Raw genomic sequence first — 27,742 nt, 5'->3', positions numbered from 1 at the left:
GGAAGAGATGTTATTAACTTTTAGCTGCGCAACTTTCATGGGCAAACAACAGTTGGCTGTGCAACTGATGAATTCAGTGACTGAAAATAAGTTTTTAGAGTAAATAAAACAAAATTTAGAAAGTTAAACACGCTGCAAACAAACTCGCTTAAAACCAGGTTTCAACTAAAAAGCCAATTAATTTAATATCTTTTACTTTTTCGCTTTATATAGGGCCCTAATCTCTTTCACAATCACAATCAAGAATGTACTACGTTAGAAAACATGGAATGGAAAAAAAATTGTTATGTAAGAACAAATCCTTTACTGAGAGAATACATTTCTTCAAGCTTGGTCCCAATGGTACCAAGAATTTTTACTAAAATAGCTTATGATTAAATATTTAAGTAGAGTAAGTGGATACTACTTAAAATCTCTGGATTTAAAAAATCTTTATTAAGACCCCATCTGGGGGTGGGAGATGAGGGTAAGGGGGATCAAATATATGGTGATGGAAGGAGAACTGACTCTGGGTGGTGAACACACAATGGGATTTATTGATGATGCAATACAGAATTGTACACCTGAAATCTATGTAATATTACTAAAATTGTCACCCCAATAAATTAAAAAAAAAAAGACCCCATCTGATCTGTAAATTTTGGACAACAGATATAAAGGGTAGAAAACACACGTGGTGTAACAGTGGTGGAAATACATGTAAGCACAAATGTTTTTTTCTTCTTAGCTCTTCCCAAACAGTACCAATGAAGGTTACTAATAATAGAATAAAATTTCAGGGCAGAACAATGCAAACCATAATTAGAAATCAATGCAGTATAAAACTGTCAAGGCTCCTGGGAAAAATTATAACTGAGAACCCTCAAAAGAAGTGTGCGTATGTATATGTATGTATGTGTGTACACACACATACATACACATACATATACCACGTTACCCCAAAAATAAGACCTAGTCGCACAATCAGCTCTAATGTGTCTTTTGGAGCAAAAGTTAATATAAGACCTGGTCTTATTTTACTATAATATAAGACCTGGTCTGTAATTAACATAATATAATATAATAAATATAATATAATATAATATAATATAATATAATATAATATAATATAATACCAGGTCTTATATTAATTTTTGCTCCAAAAGATGCACTAGAGCTGATTGTCCGGCTAGGTCTTATTTGCGCAAAAACAGGGTACACAAACACACATACACACACTATATAAGCCAATGAAGCTAATGAAAAAATATAAAAAGTCTTCAAAGTTAGAAAGATCCTAAAGGTAGATATAAACACCACAATTCAATACAGTCTATATACAGCAAAAGACAATGGAGTACATATGTTTAGGAAAATGTTCAGGAAAAAAATTGACAAAAGAAGTGATTTGATGGGGAAAAGATAACTACTGTATTTCCTGAAATGAAATTTTAAAAACTTCGTAATTTGAATTTATACACCATAAATGATTACCTCAAATTTACCCTGAAATAAAACATTTCCTATCAATCTAAAATGGGGATTGTATAGATAAAATAATAAATAGAAGGCAAAAGCCCTACCTAAAACAGAACATTGCTATTACATATTTTAAACACTTTATCCCAAGCAAATTAATCTTTAAAGATATATGTACAAAAACCAAGTCCTACTAGCCTCAGTACAATGATAGCCATCATAGATAAGTGGAAATGACAATATAGCCTCATATTATCACCATCCTACACATTTCAGTTATTTAATATGTACTTTGCCTTTTACCTTTTACTTCTAGTAAGAGGGAATCACTACATATAAGTGACAGGAAGCATCATTTTTTCCCCTTCTTGGTTTTAATGACATCAATTATAATTTCAATCCATTCGCAAAGATTATAATTTAAAATATAGGGATTACCAAAGGAACAGATTATTTTTCAGTGTGACTTGTAAGTTACTTGGTCAGAGTTTGGGCCTTATTTTTCTAAGTTGGTATTCCAGGCTAACCCACAAAACCCTGTAAGCACACAAAACTAAAATACTTTTCATCTACCATGAGAAAGATAATAGCAGCCATTTTGATTGCTGACAATGTCCTAGGCAACTTAAATACACATTCCCACTTAATGCTAACATTACTATGAAATGAATAATATCACCATTAGTGCATTAGTGAGCAAAGCAAGGCTCAGAAAAGTGACTTTTCCAAAGCAAATAGTAAATGGCTGAACTGGAATTCAAGCCAAATCCTCTAACTCCAAAATTATGGCACTACTTATTCCAACTACTAAAATAATGTAGCAGCATTCTTACAATTCTCTCTAAATCCTACTAATGGCTATATAAAATTCCATAGTGTGGATGCACTAGAATCTACTTAATCACTGTTCTTCAGGTAGAAACAAATGATCCTGATGGAAGTTAGAGATGTAAGAAGCAATGAAAATAACAAAAAGGGTAAATATTTAGATAAACCTAAATTAATATTAACTGCATAAAATACTGTTAGTATCCTGTGGGGTTTAAAATATATATGAAAGTAAAACATAAATAGTAATAGACCAAATCAAGAGGAAGTTCAATAGAGTTAAAATGCTCTAAGGTGCCTGCATTAATCATCAAGAAGTAAAACTACTAGCTTATATTAGACTTCAATAAGTCAAAGATGCACGGTGTATAACTACCAAGAAAATGTTGCTGTATGAAAATGAGTAATAATTTTTAAAATTCCAAAGAAGGAAAAAAGGAGCAAAAAAGGATTATAAAACAGGAAGAACAACTAAACATAAATATATCAGTAACTGTATTAAGTATCCTCAACATCATCAGTGATCAGGGAAACGCTAACTAAAACCGTAGGAGCTATATTACATATAACAATATTAATGAACCTCATAAACACAATGTTGAACAAAAAAAGCTAGATACAAAATAATATATACTGTATGATTTCATTTGTATAAAGTTCAAAATAGACAAAACTATATAATGCTAGAATTCGATTAAGTGGTTACTTTTGGGAAAAGGGGAATAGGGACTCCTGGGGTGCTGGTAATATTCTATTTCTTGCCCTGAATGGTAGTTTTCACAAGTGTTTTCTTTGTGAGAAATCACTCAAAGGTTAACAATTATGTTTTGAATTTCTTTCTATATATTTGTTATACCTCATTAAAGTTAAAACTTGTTTTTAAGGCAGAACATAACAGCACACACAGAGGAGTTCAGCATAGTTGAACTTCAGCTAACCAGAAAGTTAAATGATGCTGAACTGCTCATTTGCCCCACGTCCAGGTAACTGAGAGATTAGAAATCTTAACATTCAGCTTTGAGGCAGACAAAAAAAAGCTACAAATAATCTCCCAGCTAATTAAAGTAAACAAGTATTCTAAACAGAAATTATGTGTGTGTGTGTGTGTGTGTGTGTGTATTGCATTGTCCAATTTTCTGTAATAGTTTTTTTCTTAAAAATCAACAAAATAAAAAGAGGAAGAATATGGGGAGAAAAACAGCATAACGGATAACAATATAACAGGTTTCCAATGAACCAGACACTAAACAATCATCAACTCACTTCTAATGTTTAATTTCAAGTTACCTAAGTAGAAACATAAGATTTTCCTACTGTAAATTTTAAAACATCATCTATAAATGAGCTGAGAATATCAATTAACTCACACTCAGCACGTAAGTGTATAAGAACATACAAGCTTGTTATCACTAACCTTGCACAATACCTAAATTAAACAATAGTTAAGACAGCAGATGTCATAGGAGGGATCACTTCCTAAAAATGAAGGACAAATGAAGGAGAAAATACAAGAACAATTTATATTTTAGGAATGGGGAGAAAGAGCAGGGAATTCTAAAGAAAAGGAAACATTAATCTTTTTATGGTACTTCTTATGTCTAGAAAAATAGATAAGGACCAGTGAGATAAAAAGCAAGCCAAATGGAAAATGTGAAGGCAAAATTACAAAGCCCCCCACAAAATAAACAAAACACTTCATCATAAAATTATTTTTATATTTTACTTTGAACAAATAAGGGGGAAAAAGAAAAACAAAAACAGAAACAAAAGGAAAGAGGTAAACAGCCCGAACCCTGACAATGATGAGAAAATGGCCTCTCAGAGTTAAAGCTATATAAAAAACTTGCTATAAAATATTCCTAAGAAGTCATTTGAGAGTAGTCACTATTCCAAAACTGCGAATAAACAGGCAGAGTAATACTTCACACTACCATAACCACTTTGATAGTGATTTTCAATACACAAAGGGCTTTCACATATAATAGTTTGTTAATTTTAAGGGAGAATGTATAATTAATCCCATTTAACCAATGAGGAAAAGGGCTCTGGGAGATTAAAACACTAAGTGGATGCATCTAGTGTTGACTATGCCACCTACAAATGTCCTTAATGTGAAGTACTCAAAGACTAAATAAAATTGTCAATTTACTAAAGGGGAACTGAATAGCAAAGGACAGTAGTTTGGAACCATTAGAGAAAATCCTTACCGAACACTGGCAGACAGTGGACGAGGTGAGACAACGAAGCCCACGCTTGAGTGTATGCCATAGGAAATGCCTGTGTTGGAACCGCCTTATAACTGGGTTCTTTAAGGGATAACATCTCCAGGGATAAGGTCCAAGACGGCCTCATCTCTTCTGGTACTTGTAACATTTTAAGTATGGTTTTTATTAGGCTTGGTATCTGTATTGTCAAATTTTATATTTTATGTAAAAATAGTATTTCAACAGAGTCATCAACCTCCATATTTATAACTTTACATCAGGTATAATAAAATAACTAACGTACCTTTAAATTTAAAGGCTGAGATACTTGGATTTGACATTTCAAATATGATACAAATTACTCTATGAACTAGTTTTCAGATGAAAGTCCTTTAAAATGAAAACTTTATAACTTGTATTTCAGCAACAAGTTTCCATAGTAAGAACATGACCAAAATCTGACTGATAAATTATAACATTTAAAAACTTTGAAATTTGGCCAAAATAAATGATGTATTTTCAAAGTGATTTGGGAATAAGAGATTTTTCAGAGGTAAATCTTATGTGAGTATATTTTACTAAAACTATATATGTAAAGTCTGAGTAAGTGGTTGGTTAATAATGGATTGTTAAATACAGTAGGGTAGACTTGATGTCTAGACAAGATAGTGGTGAGAGCTGCACTTTTAAGAAGTTCATTACTTGCTCTGATAAAAAGGAAAAACAACGAATGTTTCTATTATGTAAGGCTAGTATGAAATGCTTAGATCATGCATATACAACAATAGAGTTACCACTACTTTGAAACCAATTTCATTTTAATCCAGCATATGTTAAAAGCCAATTCTTTTCCATGTCCCCAACTATAGTTAACATTTCAGGAAGATGGCAAATTTGATTAATCTTCTAGTCTTTTTATTTTAAAAAGCAGAACAAGAATATCTTATTGAGTGAGAAAGAGCAAAAGCTAAGCGAGAGTGCTGGGAACCACCAGGCTACTTAGGTAGTGACTGAAACTAGACACTGTAAGAAGAGAAGAGGGCCACAGGTAGAACACTGAATAAATGTAACATCTTATTTATTGAAGAAAACATTTTCTGCACAACTCATTAGCTCAACAAACATTAATTAACTACTAACTGATCACAGCAATGGTACATTTGGGTTTTTTTTAAAAACATATTAATATAAAAACTCTGTGTCTTTATGAAAAGGTAAAAAAAATCAAAACACTTAAAAATCTATAAATCTGAAATTAGCTACACATAACAGTGTGTACAGAAGAAGCAATACTTAGCTGTTACTTTTTAGTATGATTTAAATTAGGAAGGGACCTAAGATTATTCAGTCCAACTTTTTTATTTTCAAGAAAAAGTGAAGTAAAGTTAGTGAGCAGTCCACATGGTCACAAAAATGGTGAACGTGTAGAATTCAAGTTAAAATAAAAATTACATGTTAAATAGATTTATCTAGATGTACAGTAAAACCTTATCAACCTATATGAGTAAGACTAACGGTCTAGAATAGGCAACAAAATGTTTCACGAATTGATTTTTCTTAGCTAAGTGAAGTAAGGAAAGGGGTTCCTAGATGGCTAAGATATAAAATTTCTTCAATATAACAAAACTGGCATAGCTATGAGTGACTATAAAAACTCGTCTTTACTAAAATAAATGTATATTCAGTTTAAGTCTTTTCAAGTTAAAAGAAAGAAAATAAAAATAATTCTTTGATCAACTGTCTCTTAATACTCTACATCTACATGTTTTAGAACATCAGATTGGCACCCTCTCTTGATCTAAAATAATTCCCGTCTACATCTTAATTATAAATACCAGATAAATATATAATCAACCCTTCTTTCAACAGAAAGACTTACTTATAGGTAGAAATATCAGCATTTTTATAAAACAGCATTATGTTAGGATAGTATTCTGAAATAGCCAAAGAGGCTTTAAAAATGAATTTGCCTTCATGGTACTTATTTTTTAGTTATTATCCACCAAATAAGAAGAGACTTTTTCCCATACTTTTTCATCAAGTTTCTGTGATTTGAGGAATACTGTGAGTAATGCATTTAAAAAATATTTTCAGGCATATCCCTGCAATTGTATTGGTTGAGATTTTATAATAGTAATTGCATCTACTAAGCTAATTTTTAAGAATGGTTAACAATGAATAGTACAAGCAAGAAATTAAGATTCTCTACAATCATATACTCGAGTTATTTTTCAACATGGCATGCCATTAGAATCATGAGAGGTTAACAGGCACTCTGGTAATCTCTTATGCGTTATTAAAACTTGCACAGCACTTCATTAAGTCATAAACACAGGCATTTGACACCCACAGTATTAAACCACACCCCCAAACTGCTCATTTTAAGTGTAATACTTTGTTTATTTAAACAATACACATATAAAACTTTATTTTTAATGTGGAGAAATCAGAGGGACTGTATTTTAAAACACAGTTCACAAGGGATTATAAATATCAATTAAGGGCCAGCCTGGAGGCTCAGGCAGTTAGAGCGCCAGGCTCCTAACTCCGAAGGCTGCCGGTTCGATTCCCACATGGGCCAGGGGGCTCTCAACCACAAGGTTGTCAGTTCAATTCCTCGAGTCCCGCAAGGGACGGTGGGCAGCGACCCTGCAACTAAGACTGAACACGGCACCTTGAGCTGAGCTGCAGCTGAGCTCCCTGATGGCTCAGTTGGTTGGAGTGCGTCCTCTCAACCACAAGGTTGCCGGTTCGACTACCGCAAGGGATGGTGGGCTGAGCCCCCTGCAACTAGCAACGGCAACTGGACCTGAAGCTGAGCTGCACCCTCCACAACTAAGACTGAAAGGACAACAACATGACTTGGAAAAAAGTCCTGGAAGTACACACTATTCCCCAATAAAGTACTGTTCCCCTTCCCCAATAAAAATCTTTAAAAAAAATAAATAAATATCAATTAACAGGGGGCTAGTTATATATACCGATATGAAATGGTCCCTCAGATATATTGAATAGGGAACATGGTATGTCACCATTTGTATTTAAAGAAAAAATATGGAGACACACAAACCAACTCATCTCTAGTCATTTGGATCAACCATGCTCCAGATGTGTAGGTGTATATGTGTGGGTATACTGTGCATGTATACATAAATACATAAACACTGTATATAAGCTATGTGTATATACATACATACGCATATCACAAATGAGTGTATCTACATGCTGGGGGGAAAAACTAGGCAGCTAAGAGTCATGGATGAGAAGCAAACTTACTTTTCACTGCAGAATCTCTTGTGCCTTTTGAAGTTTATGCTTGTATATGTTAACACTTAAAATACAGCCCTCAAGAGATGGGCAGGAGGCTATTTAACATAAACCAAATCAGAGCACATGCTTTTGAGACATGACCATAACTTTAGTTCCTAACTAAATTCCTATTACTGTCAGTATAATCAACTGTTCATATCTGATAGTCAAAACTCAACAACTGTCAAAACTCATCCAACTGAATATTTAAGATTTATGCATTTTATTGCATATCAGTTACACCTCCATTAAAAAACAGATCAACTAGAACTTCTCTAATTTACCTAAAAGTAAGGTGGTAATAGATTTCAACCACTTAGCATAGCCGGAACAATGGAAGAACTTAAGAAAAAAGTCACCTCCTTCCAACTCCTGTTACAATATGGTCCATAGACTAGTAGAATCAGCATCTGGGAGAAGGTTAGAAATTCCATTTTCAAGCCCCGTTCCAGAATCTGTATTTTAACAAGATCACCAACTGAGTTGTTTGCATATTGAAGTTTGAGAAACTCCAATAACCTACTTAGGGGAATATTTATGGTAGAAATCCAAGAAGCTCCGCAGATGTACAGCAAAGGTAGAGAATCACAATATAAGCACTGTGCCTTGAGAGTGGAGATGGAAGGTTCTTTCAAGATGAGTTTGCATTTGCATAGCAAAATATCCTAACAAACTCCCGTGGCTCACCAACTATCCTTAGTAGTTGTTTCATTAGGTAACTACATCTCTGCTGCTTGTCTTCTTTTTAGGAGATTTTCGCCACCCTGATAACTTAGTCATATGATCCGCTAGACAAAACATGCATATGCGTATTACATATCCACCCCAAATCTACTCAGATTATCTGATTCCATCTGAAGTAAGAGGAAGATAGAATATCTAATCCAGATCTTGCTAGTGGGGAATTACAAAGAGACTTTTAATATCATTAGATGCCAGGACCCAACGAAAACAGAGGATCTCACTGACATGCTCTATCTAAGCACAATTTTATCAGAGTATGAGGGACCTTACAAATCTTAAAAATGATAAAGTTCCAAAGAGTTAAAGTATATATTGCTTTATCCCTGGAAGTGCAATAGATGGAAGAGGGTATGTAATAATGGAGAATTTCAATTTGTATGGTTCACTCAAAGTAACAATTTATTAAAAGACAAGGTTCCTTACTGGTAAAATAGTAAGTAGTAGTGGGATACACTTTCAAATCAAATAGTTCAGGAATAGTATGTTAGGACTTACAGGATATCACAGTCGAGGGGTTAATGCCAAACACCTGAAACAGAATATGAATCACCCATAATTTTGTGGGTTAAGTCTCTCTAGGAATTACTATAATGACAGGAGAAATTCTGAAATTTGACATTCTAAGCTCAGAGGCCAGGAAGCCTCTGAAAATATTCCAATAATTCAATGTAAATGGTGGCCCTAATTGGGTAAGAGGGGGTAATCTGGGAAATGAGTGGGGGGAAAAAGAGATAGCAGAGAATCCAAGACATAAGGAGACTAAGCGTGCTGTGGCAAAAGAATGGATCATAACCCCTAAAGGATATTTGAGTCAAAGTGGGATGGTTCAGATGATTGCCAGCAACCCAATATTCAGAGATGCGACTTGATGTCTTCTGGCTCAACGATTTCAGACCAGTGGTTCTCAGCCACATCTAACCATAACCTTGGGTTTTTTTCAAAAAGCACTTGTACCCCCAAACCTACCAAATTTTTATATGCCTAGGGATGAGATGATGAGAATGTGGCAAAGCACATGAATTTGATCCCTCGTTGAGGTGATTCTGATACAATCTACCTCCATATGCATGCCCTTAATACACCAAGTAGCCACATTTGTAGGCGTTTTAAATTATTAATAAACCAGATTTTGGCCTAGAGATTAAGTTTATTTTATATTGTAATACTGCCTCAAGTTAATGACTTTCTTGGGATTCAAGGGCTGAAGGACCTGATTTATAAACACTCAAAATATTGTATGTGCTAATTTACCTTTACAAGATATCTGAATGTATTGCAATTGACATAACAGAAAGCAAAAGCAGATTGAGTATTACACCAATATTCATATTTTTATATATTCTAAGCTTGGTCTGTTGGACTCATCTATACAGGTTTTTTGAGGGGACAGGGTTGCTATTATTCTTTTTTTTAAAGTATTTCAAGCACTTGAAAAAGATGTAAAGAATAATTACTGGACAGCTGTGTAACTACCATCTAGCTTTCTCAAGCCTTAAAATATTCCTATCCATCAGGTATTTAACCCCTAAAAATAAAATGTGCAAAAGTTGGAAATGGAACAATGGAGGAAAAAATCCTCTTAAAACTACTTGCTTTCATTTTCAAAATCACTGTTTCAAAAAACTTTTAGACACAAATTTATGAAAGAATTACATAATTATTTGCTAGCTTTCTGACATTTTGGGAGCTTTTGGTTTGATTTTCTTACCAGTATATAAAAACCAATGTACCCTATCAAAAACACAGTAGTTATATTCCAATATTTAACATCATTTAATTTTCTAATATTTCTAATAGGCTGTTTTACTTCTACAGAACATTAGAATACAGTAATGTCCTTTTAGATTTATTTTTCTTTTCTTAAGTCATCTGTCCTTGCTGTAATAAAATCAATATATTTTAGCATCGAATTTTTTAGGTGTTTGAACAATGGGCAGATAAAAATATAGACATAGTCATATTTATAAGTCAGATATATGTAGGTATCTATAAAGTACTATAAAAACTGGTTATATATTAAATAATTTCATGTGTGTACTGCTAAGCCAGCTTCTACATCTGACTAGTAACCCACCTTTTCAAGATCAAATAGATCAACAATGAATAATAATAAGAGCAGATGGTACAGATAATAAACCACAACCCAAAATAATACCGCCTCCACAGTTGTTTCAGTCAAGTTTTTCTATTAATTATATTCTTAAGAGAACTTCTTTAAAGAACTGCAATTTAGGTGAAAAAGAAAAATAATATCAAATCATTCATTCAACAAACACTTAGCAAGCACTTACTACTAAATGCCTAGACACTCTGCTAGGTAGTTAGGTTAAGATGCAATGTCTTATTTCAAGTGATTCAGAGACTGTTTCAAAGGTCCCGTCTAGGTTTATGACTCCATCCATCACCCATACAACAAATATTTCTTGTAAAGCCACTATATGCCAATCACTATTCTAGGTAATAGAGATAAAGCAGTAAACAAAACAAAGTCCTCGCTCTCATGAAGCTTCCATTACGGCGAGGGGAGACAAGCAGACAAATAAAAACATATGCCAAGTGGCAAAAAAAGTTACAAAGAAAAATAAATCAGAGTTACAAAAAACAGAACGGCAGTAATTTTATATAGGGTAATGATTATTCATATTCATATTGAAGGTACAGCTAGTGGGCAAACATTTTATTTATGCTCTCATTTAACTGATATCTTGAAAGGCACCTATCCACATTCACATCACCAAATTAAAATTTTCCTTCAAGGATCTGATACTGCTGACTAGCTCCATTTTGAAAATCTACTGGCTTACATGACAAATTTCCTATCCAGGTTCTTAACATTTGCCACTGGAGTGTTATCAATTAAGCTGCACAATCACACCTAGGATTTAATTAAGACCTCGTATCCAACCAAGGGGAATAGATTTTAATTAATAAGGAATTGGACAGCACCTTGAGAAAAGATTTAATTTTTTTCTTAATTTCCAATAGTTTTTAGAAGCTTTTATAACAATATGATGACATTTACTCCAGTCATTTGAGAGAAACAACATCAAAAACAAACCCTTGTACATGTTACATTTTATAAAGCCCTTTCAAAGTTCATTTCATAAAGTGATAATACCCTATGAGACAGGTAATATTTCCATACTGAAACACTTTAAATTTTTCTAAGCATCATAAGCATAGTGAGGAGCAATAAAGAAAAAAGATTGCTACTTCTGAAATCTTAGGTAAAACAAAGCCTCAAGGCCTACTCCATTCCAAAATTCTATTTCACACTGTATTAAGATACAGCTAGAAGGTTTTGTCCTATAACTCATTCCTTATTACAAACAAGATCCTAACTTTTCAGAATGACATTATTAAAACTGACTTAAATACTTACCCTTTATATTTTTTTTAATATCTGAAAAAATGCTTAAAAGCATAATGAGAAACATAAGAAACTTCTGTAATCCCAATATTCAAAAAAGATGCTAACATTCTGGTATCTTTAGTAATTCTTTCAGCCCACTCCTCGTAATCTAATAGTTTTTAAATTGCTTCATACTAACCAGACTATTAATATTCTCTAAAAAAGACTGCGTTTTTTTAAAAAAACATAAAGTAAACACGGGAAGGGGACCAAACTGAAAAAAACTACTATGAAATCAAATCAAACAATTTGTGTAACTTTTAAAATTATAATTTTAGAGTCACAAGTGGAAAAAAAAGACAAGATGAAATATATTTATTCAGTAAATATTTACTGTAAGTACCATGTGCAAAGTGATAGGAACAAGGGATTATGTATCCCTTGAAGAAGGCTGGGTTCTCACCTGTTCAATCTCTTTGGTTTTTGATGCTATTGCTTTAGAGCGACTGTTCAGCTGACTATCTTCAAATAATTCTATGCCATCTGCTGCATTTGACTCAGGTTCTTCTGGCTGGTCAATGAACAATGGTGCTGTGGGTCCTGCCTTCAAAAAGATTAGAAATCTTTAATTGCTTTCTTAAAGGACATATTGCATTTCAGGTAATTTGTATAGGCACTAAGTGGCAGATTATATCAAGAGAAACTGCTAAATTTAACCTGTTTTAAGAAAACACTTTCAATTTCATTATTCATAATGAGCTTACGTGAGGAGAATTAAAGAGGAAATGATTGCTAACTTTTTAAATTTTAGGTAAGACAAAGCCTCTAGGCTTATTTCATTCCAAAATTGTATTTCACATTATATTAAGACATAGCTATACGGTTTTGTCCTATGACTGCTCCTTAATCAATCTATTTAAGAAATACTGAAGAGAAAAAGTCCAATTGGAAGTGAGGGGTGTGGGGTGTGTCTACACAGAAACAATTATATTAAAAAGTAACATGGGCTCTACTTTCAAAAGTTAAATATTGAAATAACTGAAAACAATCCCCAAAAGCAATAACAATCACTTCTATTTTAGAACAATTCATTAATGAATAAATTATCCTAAAAGAAGCCTACAGTTGATTATTGTACTTTCTAAAAACACTTGAAGAAAAGAGAAACGAATGAGGGAAGACTATTATTTAACTACTCTCATTAGTTTATTCAAAACTTTACTATATGACAAATGTCAAGCATGGCTCTAGGAACAAAGGATACATCAATGAACAGAACAGACAAAAGTTCTTGTCTTCACGTAGTTTGCAGTAAGCAATAATTTAGAGTTACCTGTAAAGCTTGAGCTCATGTATTTTACTGTTGCATATTTTAGGTGGGTGTGAGGTAAGGGAGGAAATAAGGAATGTGTATTTATTACAAGTTTATAAAAAATTTAGGGTTTTTGTGATTGAAGTTGTAGCAAACAGCAATAGGTTTAGAGAAGTCACAGATATATACACTAATTAGTGGTACTTTTCACCAGTAAAAGCAGTGTCATTCCAACACCTAGTGTGACGTATACTGCCACACTTCATTAGAGAATAATTTGGCAACATTTATCAAAATTTAGCACCTGTCCCTTTCACCCAGAAAAGTCAGGCAGAGAAAGGCAAGTATTGTATGATCTCACTTGTATATGGAATCTTTAAAAAGAAAAAGGAAAAAAAAAAGAAATGACTTATAGAGAAAGAAATCAGGTTTGTGGTTACCAGAGGCAAGGAGTGGGGGTGGGAGGGAATTGGATGAAGGTGGTCAAAATGTACAAAGTTCCAGTTGTAAGATAAATAAGTACTGGGAATGTGTGAATGTATACACTGATGTTTGGTATATTTGAAAGTTGCTAAAGAGTAAATCGTGAGATTTCTCATCACAAGGAAAATAACATTTTTCTCTTTTTTGATAGCTACATGAGATGATGGATGTGAACTATTAACTAAACTTATTGTGGTAATCATTTCATAATATATGTAAGTCAAATCATTATGCTGTACATCTTATATATGTCAATTATATCGCAATAAAATTAGAGAAAAAGCATATTAATTAAATTAATTAGATATATTATCCAAAGTACTGTACGGAAAACAAGAGAAATGCCTGAGATGTATTCAATATAACTAGAGAAGTAAAAAAATTTTTTAATAAAGTCAACATACGGTCATCGGTGAAATACAAATGACATAAAATTTTACAACAGGAAGGCGAGGAAAGTGGACTCAAGAAGGATCTTGAGTCTTATTATTTCAAACACTATTGCTTCAACTGAACGGATCTGAAAGAGGACCATGAAGATGAGCATTCTTCACTGGGGACAGAATAAGCAGAGATATTGAAGCCGAAAACGACACCTTGTATGTGGAAAAAACATAATTCCCATTTTCACAATTAAATACAAATGTTTAAATTTTCTTCTACAGCAAAGCAATCTGTTCTATTGGGACATTCTAACAGCCTTTAAAGAACTTGCTTTTCATTCTGATAGCCAAAATCAAAACTCTCCTGGTCACTTGTTTTAGGATAGTAAATTATATCTTTATAAAACTTGACTGTAAGCTCCTTGGTAGCCAGGATGGTATTTTAATGCAGTGTTTGACACAAGCAGATAAAGAATAAATATTCAGTAAATTTAAATAAACTAAAAGAAAACCAGTACAGTATTATTTTCTGAAAATAGGCACCTTAAAACACTAATCCTAAAATATACACTGTGAAAAAAATTTCATAAACGTTTGATAAATTATGCAAACTTTATTATTCATCTTCCTTTCACAGACCATAGATGAGCATATCAACATAAAATCTCTGAAAAGTGCTGAATTATCAAAATCAACCTACCTTTTTTCAATCTAGCATTTCCCAAACATACTGACTAATGGAATCTTTTTTTTTTCTTCCTCAGACCATTAGGACCCCTTTAGAATTACTATTTTATCAAATACTTTCGTAATTCTCTATTAGTGTCCAAAGGTAAAAATACAAAACTGAACAGAGGAACGAACTATAACATTCCTGAATATTTAAGTACATAACTGAACATATCTTCAATTTCACTGTACTTTACCTATAAACTACCTGGTCTCCCAACCAAATTGTTTAAAACGATATTGATGGCAGCAAGAGAAGATTAAACCAGAAACCTAAATATTTAATCTCTCAACTCATAAAAACGAATCTACACCATGTTTCTGAAGTACGTAGACCATTGTTTAAATAGCTAATATAAAGTAAAATACTGTCACAACTAGATTTAGACACGCACATAAATTCTTTCCTAGCATCAAAGTCCTTTTTTTTCCTTCCAGCTTATTCTTTCAAATCAGATAGTTTATAGAACGAAGGTCAAAATTCTCAGAAAGTCTGTATCTCAAAGTGCATGCATGGATCACTGAAATTAGTAATTACTTAAAAACTACCCAAGAACAAATGTTAACTATCTGAGAAAAAGATATGATGGAATTAAGCTTCTAAATGAAAAACAGTATCATAAAAATTTCCCAACTGCTTTATTTCCAGTATGAAAAAGTATCAGTCTAACTTGAAAAACATTTTAGACAATGCTACAAAATTGATCTGCACCTCAACATTAACTATGTACACCAAATAACAAACATTCCAAAGTCACCTCAGTCCTACTCTCAGTCACCTTTGGTTCAACAGATCATATCTGACCTATGACCCCACTTACAGACTTTTAGGGTTATTTACTTCCCATTAATTCAAAAATCTAGCAAATTCTGGGCATATTTTAGAGAAAAAAATCAAAGGTTAAAAAAAGTCTGTCCAGACCCAATGTTACGGACTATTCAGAGTCAAGATCCAGTTAACCAATAATGAAAGAATATAAGTGGAATATTTAAAATCTGGGAAAAGTAGATAGTGAGATTTGTTTAAATTAAGAGATATAAAAAATGATTAAGAAAGTAGGGGAGGATAAATATATTTTATTAAAACCTTACTAATTGAAGAGAAAGTACTTAACAAACAAGAATGCGTTTCTGGAGGTTTCTGATTTTAAGTACACTGGGAAAAATTATCAGTTCTCCAAAACAGCAATTTTGAAGCATTTATATCCATTATAATATAAAAACCATTATTCTAAATTATTAAAGAAAATAAGCAAAATGACCCTATTAAACGTATTACTGTATTGTTCATACTTTTAAATAGTGCTGTAAAGTTACCAAAGAGAAACAGCTTGATGTTTTTGATACATTTATTTGAGAATATGCATAAATATTATTACAGATACACTAATAAAGGAAACCTTGATCTATTTAAGAATTGAGGTCAAAATGACAGACAGCACTTTTAAAAAACAGTCTCTAAGTACGGATAGGATCTGTACTGGTTTCTCCTTTCTGTGAGCAGTGTACACTAGTTATTTTGGAAAGGCTTTTTTCATAGTTTATGAATATGCATGTAGACATATAATTTATATATCGATTTCCAATGCTTGATTCTTTTTATGAAAGGACATTCCATGAAAGGCATTCAAAACCATGTTGAAAAGCCATAAATCTCCTGCAAAGATACATAATTTGTTGTGGCACAAAGATTTTAATATTCTCTGCCAATCATGTCAAAATAATTCCTCAAGTACCAAATCCTAAATCTAAAAGCTGAATTTTGCCCAAGAAATGTCTATATTTCTCTATTAGAGATATTATAGGGTACAGAAAAATTGTTAAGTTCATTTTCAAATATTTTAATACAAACATTTCATAAACAGTATTCTGTATACCCAAAACTTCTCTCATCTTTTAGTACTCAAGACTCATCAAAGGTCATAGGCAGCCCAAACAACGCAGTTTCATTTCTTGCAATATTTGTGAGATAATTTAAATAGACTAGTTCGTTCATGCAATATTAGCATAATCCAAGGTCTAATTAGATTTTTGTTCTGAATTCACTGGTTCATGACTAGTGGCTCAACGTGAATTCTAGAGATACTTTTAACAGCGAGGTCCATAAAAAAAATATATAGATAATGCCTTTTCCTTTTATTCCATATTTACGTTATTCTTACACTTCTAAACTACTGGAGACATTGACATTGTATAATTATTGAATTCAAAGTCATTCATATTTATACTATTGCTATGTGTGGTAAATTTTAATAATCTATGAAGATATTTTCCTCAAATATATTTTAAAGTATTAGAACAAACCAACTATTTTCTGCCCACAATTTAAAATCCAGGCAAAACTCCCAGATGTGAAACATAAAGGAGAAATTATGCCTTACCTCATACTCAGAAATTTCAGGTAAGTTACTTTCATCTGCCTTCTCTAACTTTTCCGCAGCCCACTTGCTTGCAGCCTCAGCAAGCTCCTTTTCAGTTAGCCTACTGGGTTTGTCTAGCACCTAATAAAAACAAAAGAACAGCTCTGTTACAATTCTCAAGAGCTTTTAAACTTCAAATACATCAAGAAGTACACCCACTTACACTTAAAATCATATACATCTTCAAATTTATATATAAAACAAGTACATTCTTTGTTTTTTCAAAAATATTCAACATGGAATTTTTTTACTAAGTAACAATTCCTTTGGGACATATAAAGTAGATCTCTTAATTTCATTTATATAAAACTTCAGAAATTCATCTAAGTCACAAAAGACTGACAAGTAAGTCACTGACAATTTACTAATAATATTTAGAACATAAAACAAACTGATTTCAACTTTCTATCTTCAATTATATTCAATGAAATAAATTATGCTCAAATCCCATCAAGGTAAATTCCTAATTAATGCAACAGAAAGGTCCAGATATGCTGTTTTTATAATTTGTAATAATTTATATAAATCCTACTCTTTACACAAAGTTAATAGACTTAAATTTTATTTTTTGATACCACTACTACTACTACTACTACTACTACTACTACTACTACTTCCCTTCTTCAACCTCATACAATACTAAACAAGGAATGGGATATGGAGTTACAGAAAGACGTGCGTTTGAATGGCAGTTTTATCACTTTCTAGGTCGATAATTTTATACATATAATTTGTGACACTGAGTCTTGGTTTCCTCATTTACAAAATGAGGATTAATAATATTCATTGTTTTACAAAATAGTTGTGAGAATCAAGAGAGATAACAGCCCCAAGAGCAACCAGCATAATGCCTGGGGGTGGGGGGCGCGCAAGGCTTATAACACCAGCATGGGCCAGGGAGCTGTGTCCTACACAACTACACTGAGAAACAACAGCTTGAACCGGAGTGGGGGTGGGGGGAGGCAGAAGAAGGCGGGGAAATAAAATAAAAAGCATGCTCAAACCAAAATGGCTGATGCATAACAATCACTTTATTAAAAAAAAAGAAAAGAAAAGAAAGAAAAAAAAGAAAAAGTCCTCCACCAAATCAGGTAATCTAGGTAATAAAGCTTGCCACAGCCACCATGTAACCCTGGGCGAATGACACAGGAGGCTGCACTTTCCAAATACATAAAATGATTACAGATCAAAAATTCTGATTCCATTTTAAAAACACAAAAATGCAAACATTGACATAAACCGTCAGACAAAAATATCTAAAATCCATTATGGTTCTTTCACACTAAATAAATTTTAACATGTGCCATAAAATTTTATGTTGTAGCTTATATTTACATTGCATTATAGTTCGGGGGAAATGAATATTTCATATATCAAAATTTAAATATTCACAGTGACTTGGATAGGCAGGTACTATATACTCTTCTTTCATTTCCACCTGACAAGAAAAACAGCCAGTTTTCAGGTGGGTAAAGCACCCTTGATATGGTAAGGCAGAAACAGAAAATCCAATCAATCTTTCCTATTCAAAACCCAGCATTCTAGAATCTTCAGACTTCTGGGAAAGTTCTAAAGACAGTTTGTCATACAGACATCTTTTGCTTTTTTTTCCTTTGAAGCAGAGAAGACCTGCACCTGAACACCAGCATAGACTGCCTAGTGATATCTACTCTTGCTGAAAAGCCGTTTGGTATTTCTCTATGGTGTTGGCATAAAAACAGACACATAGATTAATGGGACAGAATGAGACGTCAGAAATAAATCCATGCATAGATGGTCAATTAATTCACGACCAAAGGAACTAAGAAAATGCAAGGGGAAAAGACAGTCTCTTCAGTAAATTCTTGGGAAAACTGGGTAGCCACATAGAGTTTTGGTATCAGAGTAATGCTGGCCTCAGGAAATGAGTTTGGAAGTGTTCCCCCCTCTTTTATGTTTTGGAACAGTTTAAGAGGTATTGGGGTTCTTTAAAAGTTTGGAAAAATTCACCAGTGAAATTATTTATTTATTAGAAAAAATTATTTAACTTTTGAGTCTTGTCTTAAAAAAAATGGAGATACATACTTACTTGTATCATAGGATTTCTGTATGAATTAATGAGAGAAGAAAATAATATAGTATCTAGAATCAAGTAGTTATAGAATAAAGGTTTGCTGTCTCTGCCTATACTACACTCCAAAATAAAAGCTCAGTCTATCAAATACGCCCCATCTGAATATTCATTCTCACCTAGTCATGGGGTCAAGATGAGGAAGGACAGCAGTAAGTACTAATTTTAGCATACTCTGTGGAAAAAATTCTATGAGAAAACTACTCATTTACTCTAGTTGTTACTTTCAAGTTGTAGTTACTTAAAATTCAAGTTTTTGAATGCAGCAAATTACCCACATTAGGTATGACAATAAAGAATAAAAGCAACTGTGCTAGACAGACCATATCATTTACTTTGTAATTCCTCTTTAAATTGATTTTGTAAATATAACAAACCTTTGATGAAGGAACTGCTGAAGAACTTGAGGGTGAAGTGTCTCTTGATGTTTTCAAAGACTGAACAGGTCTCTCTTTACCTACAGAAGAAAATATAAAATGCAATCTTCTATCTAACTCATTTGTTTTCAATTAGTTATTTTGTACCTGAATAAATAAGAGGGGACATACACTTATTTAGCACTGAAATCTTCATTACATAACTAAATTAAACCAGTTAACATCTAAATCCTCTAATCTCTCTCGGAGGCTGGGCACCATCAAAAATTTCAAATCACAGAACCAGTGGACATCATCTACGGCAGTCTACGCCATACCAATACCAGTTCTCAAACACGGAAGCACTGAGAAGACCACAAGAAAGGCAAAAAAAACTTTAAAATCATAAATGCTTCCTCCTCCAAGTTCCTACAATCTTTTAATATATCACAATAAAAATCCAAAGGTAGTTATTATATAGATATCACCACAGAGAACTACTGAATTAAGCAGTAGCTCAAAGAGAGGCATGTAGGAAGTTTAGCAGGTATTCCTGAAATGTTTAGACAGTTTAAAAAATAAAATAAAAAGCCAGAAAACTTAATTTAGAGCGCTAATCCAACACCTGGTATGAATGAGTACCCAAATACATGCTAAATGGCTAAAAATAAATATGTATAAGATAAAATCACTAACTTTTATCTTTAGTCACTTCAGATAACTCATGTAGTGCTCTATCTATACCATTGTTTTTATAGAAACTTTAGCCAGAAAATAGATTTAAATGTTACTTTAGCCAGTTCAACAACCACAAAAATGGATTTAAATATAATATTAAAAATAAGTGAGTTGTTCTTGCCAGAAAAGCATTTCATTAAATTGCCTATATGTGTCAAATATAACATAAACCCCCTGGCTCTTAAATTGCTAGGAAAACTAACAAAATTCATTACGAAGAAGAGGAAAAAGTGACACTAAGTTTGCAGTGTCACAGAAGCTGGTCAAGACTAGATAGTGGGTTAAGGCCATGAAAGCACTCAAGAGCAAAAGCAGAGACAAAACAACCTTGAAACTGAGGCAAAGCCAGCATCTTGCTACAGTGAAGAGCTAAGTAAGGGCCTGGAGGCGCAAAGGCTTTTGAGGACCTCATGGCAGTAGTAAATAACATCTCTTTCCAAGGTCCTGCAGACCAGAAAAGCTTTCTCAAGACCCTCCTCCCAGCTCCCCAGGGACATTTAGCAATGTCTGAAGATACTTCTGATTTCACAAGTGGAAAGTGCCACTGGTACTTGGTAAATAGAGGCTAGGGATGCTGCTAAACATCCTACAACTGCACAGGACGGCCTTCCATAACAAAGAATTATCCAGCCTCAAATGTCAATAGTGCCAAGGTTGAGAACTGCTGCTCTAACCACAGTATTCCAACTCTGAGGCTCCAAGAGTCTTAAAAAAGATATAACCCTAGAATCTTTTAACTTGCAGTATCACTAGGGAGCTTTCAAGGAACTAATGAGTAAGTTGACAAGTTCTTGCAGACCTTAAAAATCCAACTTAAAATGATGCCAACTTTCACTACGTCCCCAAATGATCAATAACATGGGCTTTTCCCTACTGCTTTTCCACTGCACATGGCAAATTCCACATCATATTGTGACAGTGTCAGTCTATTCCATGGCACCAAAAGCTCCTAGAGGAACAAGTGTCATAGCTTATTTATTTCTGAATATTCAGGACTCACCTAGCTCAAGTCCTTTAAGTAAAAGAGCAGGCACTCAAAAATTCAGTGACAAGATAAATTATTTTTTTTACCCTTAGGATGCAACGGATTCCCCATCTTATGCAGATAAGCAATTCCTTGACAGAAGAGGAGTGGAACCAATCAGCACAGCGCACTATGCTCATTAAAGGCATAACTGTAGGCTCAATTCTGACACACAGCAGCTAGACACAGAAAAAAACCCTTTCACAAGCAGCTGCTAATCTCTTACCTAGCGTTTCTTTTACAAACAAGACATCAGCATTACAGCTATGCCACGTATGGTACCAAGTAGTCTTAGAATGTTTCCTGATTTTAGCTGTGTAAGGGCTAATTTAGGCCGATTTAAAATAATGTCATTGTGCTGAAGCAAAGGAACACTGAAGGTCAGGGTAGGTGTTTATCATATATCCACACGTGTTCATGTGTAACTATCGCATGAGAGAGACGGACAGGCAAGAAGCAAAGGATAAAGAAAAAGGATGATACAGATGGCAGCAGAAGCACAGAATAGGTAAAAAGAAACCCCCTGACCCTACTGTTGTCAGGTCCTATCTGCCAATGACTTGTCTATTCTATTTACGACCAGAAATGGCTAGCCCAGACAAACAACCCTCATATCCACCCAAATCCTACTATCTCAGTCTACTGCTGTTTAACTCTGGTTCCAGCAGTAGGCTCCTAGAGCAGTTACAAACTTTTCCCATTTCTATAATATCGATCGATTCAAGCTCCCACCCTTTCACAATCCCAAATCAAAATCTAGCTCAAAACTCACCTCTTTCTGGCTTTCCTTCATTCTGCCGTTTGCAGGAGGCACCAACACGCACGGGCTCTAGGGAAAGGTGGGCAGGGAGGAATTACCACCAGCACCTCTGTGCCCAGGAGCAACGAGAGAAGAACCCAGAAGCAGGAGTGATGAGAACAGGAACTTCTAAGCTTTTGCTGGACACCCTAACCTCTTCCCTAACCTGCCTTCAAGTTGGGCTGCCTGAGCAACCATCACTGAAGAGGAATAAATAACAGGAGAAAATCTCTGTTTAAGATCAGAAGCTAACTGGGTCCAACAACATGAAGTATGAAGATGAGGCTAACTAAGGATAGCATGGGCAGAAAAGAATGAGAAAAGGATTATAAAATAAGACACCAAAAGATGAAGATGGGGATCATGTCTTTCTCATCATTGTAAACACCTAGTCTAATCTCCGTAAAGTCGACGTTCAAAGGGTTGGTTAAAGAATGACACATACAAAAAAATCAAGAGTGAAAGATGAATCACTATTAGAAATCAAAAAGAATACTGGGAAGGGTTTTCACAGTACATCGTATCAGTTCCCTGGGTTTACAATGGTTATCTGCAATAGTCATTATGACATGTTCTCAACAAGCAACCTATTACTAAATCTTGTGAATTAATTCTTTTTATACAAACTCTCTCATATATGAATTTTCTTTATAAACAAATCCATAGCCAATGTCTTGGTTGAATCTCCAATTATCCCATATTTAGAAACTTGTAAATATTTTATTAGCTTCCAGCAAACTCTTCAGGCAGATGGAATCAGCTTTCTAAACAGCCTAAATATACTAGTAGAGGCTTCCAGATAGCTTTCCAATAAGATACAAACTCCTTCTTCTTTCACAGATTCCAAATTGCCAATTTTACCTTTCTTTCCTGAGAAAATAACATTTTTTCTGAATCGTTTTGGCACCTTGCATTAAAAAAGTTAAGAAATACTACATAAATATTGCCACCTTACTTTTACAAGAATGTTGTTGAAGATGCAATACCCCTCTCATGGTTCACTGATCTGTCATCAGGAAGTTTTTGTTCCTCCTGAACAGCTGATATGTTTTGAACCAAGGTATACTGTGAACACTGTTATTGCTCTTTTCCTCTGTGGTTTGGCAAATCTTTAGTCCACCTACAGCAACTGCTGAGAGCCTCATCACAGGTACTTATTTCATATACTAGTAACTTTATTACTTTTATTTTCAGGTCCTTTCTTCCCTTTTACATAAAATTCTTCACCCATTTACTTACTCTTGTTTTATTAAGTGTTTATTTTGTTAACCTGCCTCAAATTCTTTATAGATCAAGAGATTTTACAAGCGCGTCTGGAGTCTGGGACCGGCTCATGTTAGCTAGTAGGAATGCACTGTCCACATCTCTTCCAAAGTCTAATTTCAGTGACTCCATCAACATCGGTAGCCTGAAACAAGCCACAGTAGTAGTATTCACTCCATGGATACCCGCAAATATCACAAATCGGATGTTTTGCCCTTCCAAAGAGTCAGTTTACTAACACACCACTGGTGCTATGTTTGATTTTGATTCCAAATTTCAGAGTCACTGTAAGAATTACCACACTGAACTACAAATTCCTATCCACGCTGCCCTAAACAAGCCTGGGCTATTTAATCATATCCTAACAGACTAGTAAAACAACCCAGCTGAACCTGCAGAATCATAAACAAATCAAGTGGTTGTTTTAATTCACTAAGTTTTAGAGATTTTTGGGTTTTTTTTAACACAAAAGATAATAGCCCCACTATGCTTAAACTCTACATCCCCGAGTTTCCAATGATCTGTTTATATTAAAACCAAAGCCTTCTTGTCATCTACTACAGCATTTTAACGATTTCTAAACAAGTTTTTCTTAATATTTTGCCTTTTGGTTTTCATGCCATTGTACTTCTGTGTTTACACTTCCTAATTACACCTTTCTCTTTCTCCGTCGTTGGTTATTATTCCTTAAATGTGAGTATTCCTCCTAGCCTCAATCTTTTTTGCTCTGTTATTCTTATGTGGCTCCAACAAACACTATGAATACATAAGTCTCTCAAATCTGCTTCTTTCATTCACGCTTCTATATTTCTAACTACAGTATGCTGCTACTCCTTAGTTATTACCTCAAATTCATCTCATATATGATCTGAGTAAGCAGCACTGACTCCCTGCTTGAGAGCGGGGCAAAAAGGCTCAACACATTTCTGCCTTTGCTGTGACTTGCTAAAGAAAATGAGTTCCAAATTAGGATTAAGGAAAGAAAAAATCTGAATGTGGCAGTATGGAAATAAAAATCCAAGATCATACATTGGTGAGTGCAAGAATAAATGGGAATGAAGAGGAATTTCAAATACTCGTTCCACAGGCCAGGTATGAAGTTCTTCTTATGCAAGTGATACCAAAGCTAGAGAAGCAGGTTAATGTTCCAACAAACATTTAGAAGTTCTATAAGAATGTCAGAATGTCAGAGGTGTAGTAGCTTGGTGGGGGGGAATATCACTTCATGAGGAATTTAAATGTCTAACTATTATGTTGCTTTGTACACCTGAAACTAACAAAAAGAAAAAAAAGAAGTTCTGTAAGAATTTAACAATATTTGGTGACTCTGAAATAATAGCTAATATAAATATCAACATCAACAATATTTAATGACTCTCTGAATAGCTGTAAATCTGATACGACCTGTCAGAAATGCTTTCTTCCTGATGTGTCTTCCTGATGAAAGTAATGATGAACCTAACCAGACTCATTCAATCTTAATTAAGTGTTATCATTGATAACCCATGTAGGAATAAAGAACACTGCTAGAAAAAAAAATCATCATTAGAGATGATAAAATTAGGGACTACGTATTACAAACTACTGAATTCTTGGTACAGTGCCTGACATACAGGAATGAAACAGATAGTTGTGAATGAAAGTTTTATCAATAAGCAAAAAAAGTCATACAGGTAGTATATTAATTTTTCCTTTGAAGCTCTGAAAGAGAAATTAAGATATGAACAAATGAAGATGTGGTAGTTAAACAGATGCTAAGAAAAGAATTTATTTTTCTGGATCATGGAGAATGATATACAAATTTGGGGCTCTTGGTTAGAAAGAACATGATTTCCTAGAGATCTACAGATTTATTCAAAAAGTCGTGAAACAGAAAATGGAGGGGACACAAGAAAATGTTCTTGTGGTAAAGACACCAAAAAAATAAAAAATAAAAATAACAGGAAAAAACCCCAAAAAAACCAAACAGATAGAGGGGCAGAAAAGGCTTTGTACCACTTCCGCTTCCCCCAAATAATCATCTTTAGAAGGTTAATGATGCAATGAGTTGAAGTAAAGGCATATTAGCTATGAATACTTGGAAGGGTACTTGTAAATAGAACTCTCCTTTAACACATCAGTTAAAACCACATGGGCTCACTTTTAAAAATATAAATAAAACATTACATCACCTGTACATATTATGAATGTGTGATACTGACAGAATATACCAAGTCTTACAACAGGGATACTATAAATGCCTACACATATGGAAACGTCATTAACTGATTACTGTTTTAGAACTGCAATTATTCAGATTCCAGAAAAGCTGTAGCTGTACTCCTAGGATTCAGGCAGGTAACTCACAGCCAAAGCTCTCTTGTGAGTAAACAACAGATTCTCAAACCAAAAGACTATATTGTAGACTCTAATTCCACAGCACATTAATAGCCTGGATCAGGAAATAGTCCAACATTTTCCAGGAAAATATTAAATAACATTTCAGGAACTCCACATGACACAGCTCATAACCCTTCTCCACTTCACCCTTCCAACATCTACCCACCCTTCAGATATTACCTAAAAAAAACTATTCCTGTGTAATAACTTGTTTCGATCACTAGACTATAAACTCAGAGGGCAAAGACTGGACCTCTCTTGCTTGGCAAACCATGTATGTGAAATATACTGTTGTTGAATGAAAGACGTACGAATATTGATCATAAATACAGTGACTTTCAGCTGCTAAGAGAATGGGTTTATCCTCCCTTCCTATTCCCTAATATACATAATCTAATGGCAAAGCCTTATTTCCATATTCCTATTACCATCTAAAACCTGCATAGAAAAAGTGTCTTTCTAAAGACAGAATTAAGCTTCTAAATTTTATTGGGATTTTAGCTATTATCCAAAAACTCATGTGGACTTTCAAATTTATTTATAGGCAACAGGTCTTTAGACTTTTGTCTTTTCCAATTACATTGAAGTTCAACAATGGAGTCTATTTTCCAAATACGAGTATACTCTTCTCATAATAGTATTTTTTAATTCTTGTATATTTTCAGGTATATTAGATGTGCTTTCCAGATGGAATAAATACTAATGAATAATAGTATTTCTTTAAAATATCTGCTATTTTTAATAATGGTTATTGATATCAAGAAAATAAGGGGAGGCTGGGCCCAAACTCAGAGCTATAGAAAAACACAAACCAACCAAAAAAATAAACTTCCAAATCTTCATAGTAATGATATTTTTAAAACGCAACCAAAATGTCACACAGCACAATTCATATATGAACATAACTGTAATTCTGGCATTAGAATAAATTAACATGAAGCAGTTTATAAGCATTTACATAACCATTGGGAGCCACAAAGCTCCTAATGTGAAAAAACAAAGCAAGGACATCTTCATGTCATTGTTTTGATAGAGTAAATGCTTTATAACTTGAATTTCAGTAAAGTACCTGACCAAACAAGTCTTCTATGAAATCCTCAAGTGGAAAGGAAGATGGTGGGGGAATGACAACCGGTTGAAGAACAGCAAACAATGCATAAATGGTTGAGGTCTCTAGAGGTTTCTATACGGGGCCTTATGCTGCTCAACACAATTATTAATGGTTACTACAAAACACATGAAGCATACTTCATTTGCAGATAAAACAAAGCTATTCTTATCTGCTGCTGCTATATAGGATCACTAAATTAGATTTTTAAACCTCTATGGAAGAGAACAAGCCAAAGTTAATTAGATGAAATTTAGCTTACACAGATTTTTTTTTTTAATGCATTAACTACACACAAACAATTGCACCCCAAAAATTACAGGCTGAAGAGAATTTTGTTTCATAGCAAAATACGTGAAAATGATTCAGGTTTCAGTTGCCAACAGTCTCAACAAGGGCCACTAGTACAAAATAAAAGTTCACTTCTGGCATCACAACTTGAAAGGAATAGAAAAACAATTTAGGAAAGCAAAAGTCCTGAAAACCATACCAAATAAAAGGAACAGCTATAGGAACTAAATATATTTAAACCTGGAAAAAGAAAAAAAAACAAAACCAAGATTATGATGGGACTCTTCAAATACATAAAAGGGTTACAACATAAAAAAATGAAATATCTTTAAGGACCTAAGACAAATAACTATCATTACATGGATGTTACAGAGAAAGATTTCAATTGTTTTATAAAAAATGAGCTATACAAAGATGGTAAGACTAGACTGTGACACAGTAAATATCACAGG

At 33.7% G+C, this 27,742-nt stretch overlaps 1 protein-coding gene across 11 annotated transcripts in view; it reads right to left on the bottom strand.

The window, feature by feature from the left end:
• Positions 1 to 27,742, bottom strand: part of PPHLN1 (periphilin 1) — a 110,272-nt gene that overhangs the window by 26,149 nt on the left and 56,381 nt on the right. For 9 of the 11 annotated variants that reach the window (XM_033116629.1, XM_033116633.1, XM_033116624.1 and 6 more), the window contains 4 exons: positions 22,223 to 22,279; positions 19,710 to 19,789; positions 17,184 to 17,303; positions 12,359 to 12,499 (listed from right to left, as the gene is read on the bottom strand). In XM_033116629.1, the coding sequence (XP_032972520.1) occupies positions 12,359 to 12,499; positions 17,184 to 17,303; positions 19,710 to 19,789; positions 22,223 to 22,279 (398 nt within the window). The remainder of the gene's footprint in view (positions 1 to 12,358; positions 12,500 to 17,183; positions 17,304 to 19,709; positions 19,790 to 22,222; positions 22,280 to 27,742) is intronic. The other 2 variants (XM_033116628.1, XM_033116632.1) reach the window with 1 other exon arrangement.

This window comes from Rhinolophus ferrumequinum, chromosome 10 (assembly GCF_004115265.2).
Source record: "Rhinolophus ferrumequinum isolate MPI-CBG mRhiFer1 chromosome 10, mRhiFer1_v1.p, whole genome shotgun sequence".
NCBI classification, from domain to species: domain Eukaryota; kingdom Metazoa; phylum Chordata; class Mammalia; order Chiroptera; family Rhinolophidae; genus Rhinolophus; species Rhinolophus ferrumequinum.
Note: the sequence above shows the minus strand (reverse complement) of the source record. Positions and strands in the feature narration are given on the sequence as shown.